The 2350-nt window shown below is 41.5% G+C and overlaps 1 protein-coding gene across 1 annotated transcript in view; it reads left to right on the plus strand.

Annotated features, from left to right (window-relative positions):
* The first annotated feature begins 1645 nt into the window (after positions 1–1645).
* TMPRSS7 (transmembrane protease, serine 7) overlaps positions 1646–2350 on the plus strand; it is a 77257-nt gene continuing 76552 nt past the window's right edge. The window contains exon 1 of the mRNA XM_006895344.1: positions 1646–1738. Coding sequence (XP_006895406.1) covers positions 1646–1738 — 93 coding nt within the window. The remainder of the gene's footprint in view (positions 1739–2350) is intronic.

The following is a 2350-nucleotide window of genomic DNA, read 5'->3' on the forward strand; positions in this document are numbered from 1 at the left end:
ATCAAGATTGGAGGAAGACTCATCAACAACCTACGTTATGCAGAGACACAACCTTGCTTGCTGAAATTGAAGATGACCTGAAGCACTTGGTGCAGAAGGTCAATGACTGTAGTCTTCAATATGGACTAAAGCCCAACATCAAGAAGAGAAAGATTCTCACCACTGGGCCAACTGACAGCACCATGATTAGATTGAGGCTGTTAACAATTACAGCTTGCTCAGCTCCACTGTCAACACTCTTAATACCAGCAGCAAGCAAATAAAAAGATTAATTGCCCTGGGAAATCTGCTGTCATGGACCTCTCCAGAGTGCTGAAAATCAACAATGTCAGTCTAGAAACTAGAGTGTAGCTAATCCAGGACATGGTCTTCACAATTACTTGCTATGCATCAGAGAGCTGGATAATGACTAAGGATGACAGAAGAAGAATAGATGCCTTCGAGTTGTGGTGCTGGAGAAGAGTCTTGAACATACCATGGATTGCCAACAAATAGATCTGTCTTGTAGAGGGTGAAACTAAGTTTCTTCTTGGAGGCTAGGATCCTGAAGCTCCATCTCACATACTTTGGGTACGCGGCCAGGGAAGACTAGTTCTTGGAGAAGGACATCATGCTTGGAAGGACAGTGTGGGAGAGGAAGACCCAAATGAGATGGAGTGACTGGGGCAATGGCGGTTGGTGTGTCAGAATTAGTGAGACTGGCTGAGGACAGGGCAGGGTTCAGAGCTGCTGTGCTTAGGGTTGCTATGGGTCACAGGGAACTCAATGGCACATAACAGCAAGAGAGCACCACATATAGAACCCTGGTAGGATAGTGGTTAATTACTTGGCAGTGACCATCCTGTAGGAAAGAAATGAGGCAGTCTGCCCCTGTAGAGATTATTATGTTGTTATGTGCAATTGAATTGACTACAACTCCTAACAACCCTATGAACAAATGATTGAAACCCTACCATATCCTGCATCACCGTCCAATCTTCACTGTGCTCAAGCCCATTGTTACAGTCACTGTGTTAACCCATCTAGCTGAGAGTTTTCCTTTTTACACTCCCTCTTTACATTTTTCAGTGTGATTCCTTTTTCTGAGGAATGGCACATCCTGATACATGAAGTTTCACCATTCTTGTCTCTAAGAAGGACCTTAGTTGCACTTCCTCCAAGATAGATTTCTTGGACAATCCACAGTATGTTCAATACACGTTTCTTACACCACAATCGAAAGCTTTTCTTTGTTATTCTTTGTTCTGCAGAGTCACTGTAAGTTGAAATTAACTTGATGGCAGTGGGTTTTTGGTTAAAGCTTAATAGGCTGTGAGTCAATCAGTTATTTAGCTACCTCACGGTGTGAAGGGAGTCATGTTATTTTGCTAATGCAAAGGCCTAGACTCACTAGTGGTTGGACTCCACCAGTAGATCTGAGTGAGAAAGATGGACAACTTCCTCCCATAAAGATGAACCGTTTCAGAAACCCAACCGGGGCAGCTATGACTTGGCTCCAACTTGAAAGCAATGAAGTTGTTTTGTTCTGGTTTGAGAAAGTAAAATAATTTTAAGCACCTGTCATAAAGGCAGGCAAGCCTTCTAATCTCCTTTTCTCCATCTCACAGGTAAGACAGAAAGCAAAGATGCCTTTTACTTTGTTGGGATGTTCCGTATCACCAACCTGGAGTTTCTTCCTGAGCACCGGCAGAAGGAGTCCAGGGAATTTCTCTCTGTATCACGGACGGTGCAGCAAGTGGTGAGGGGGTTGGTGGGCATGGAGAAGGGGGTGTATAGGTCTGAGAGAATGGGGGGCAAGCGTGGAGGTGCTACAGGTATCACAGGTGAGCAGGATTTAGAGAGTAGAGGGCTGGGTGGACAAAAGTAATCTGAGCAAAAGATGGAGTTTCATTTATCTTTGTTATAAAACAGAATTTCATATTGGATAGAAACCACTTACTTCTTCCTTTCCTTGTCTAATGAAAATAGAAGTTCTTTTCTTCTAGTTTTTGTTGTTTTTCTCATATGTAAAGACATTTCATCATGGAATCTTCAGAATATCTTCTGGTTCTGAAATTATATTCCCGCCGATTAGTTCATCTGGACACCTTTTCAGCCTTGAGACTGTGATGATCTCTTCACCTTTTAGAAAAATATTATTCATTATAGAAGTAATAAATATTTATTTTAAAATTGTATAAAATTAAAAAGAGTATGAAAGGAAAACTCAGAAAAATATCATCACCAGAAAAAGAACTCCTGTTTGGTCTGAGCCATGTCAATGCAGAAGGTAGTAGAAGATCATTGGAGTGTTAGTGCTTATTCAATTTTATATTTTCCTTCTTAAGATTATATTGATGGAACGGATGTC

The sequence above is a fragment of the Elephantulus edwardii genome, unplaced genomic scaffold, assembly GCF_000299155.1.
Source record: "Elephantulus edwardii isolate Elephantulus edwardi_28Jun2011 unplaced genomic scaffold, EleEdw1.0 scaffold00165, whole genome shotgun sequence".
Classification (NCBI taxonomy): domain Eukaryota; kingdom Metazoa; phylum Chordata; class Mammalia; order Macroscelidea; family Macroscelididae; genus Elephantulus; species Elephantulus edwardii.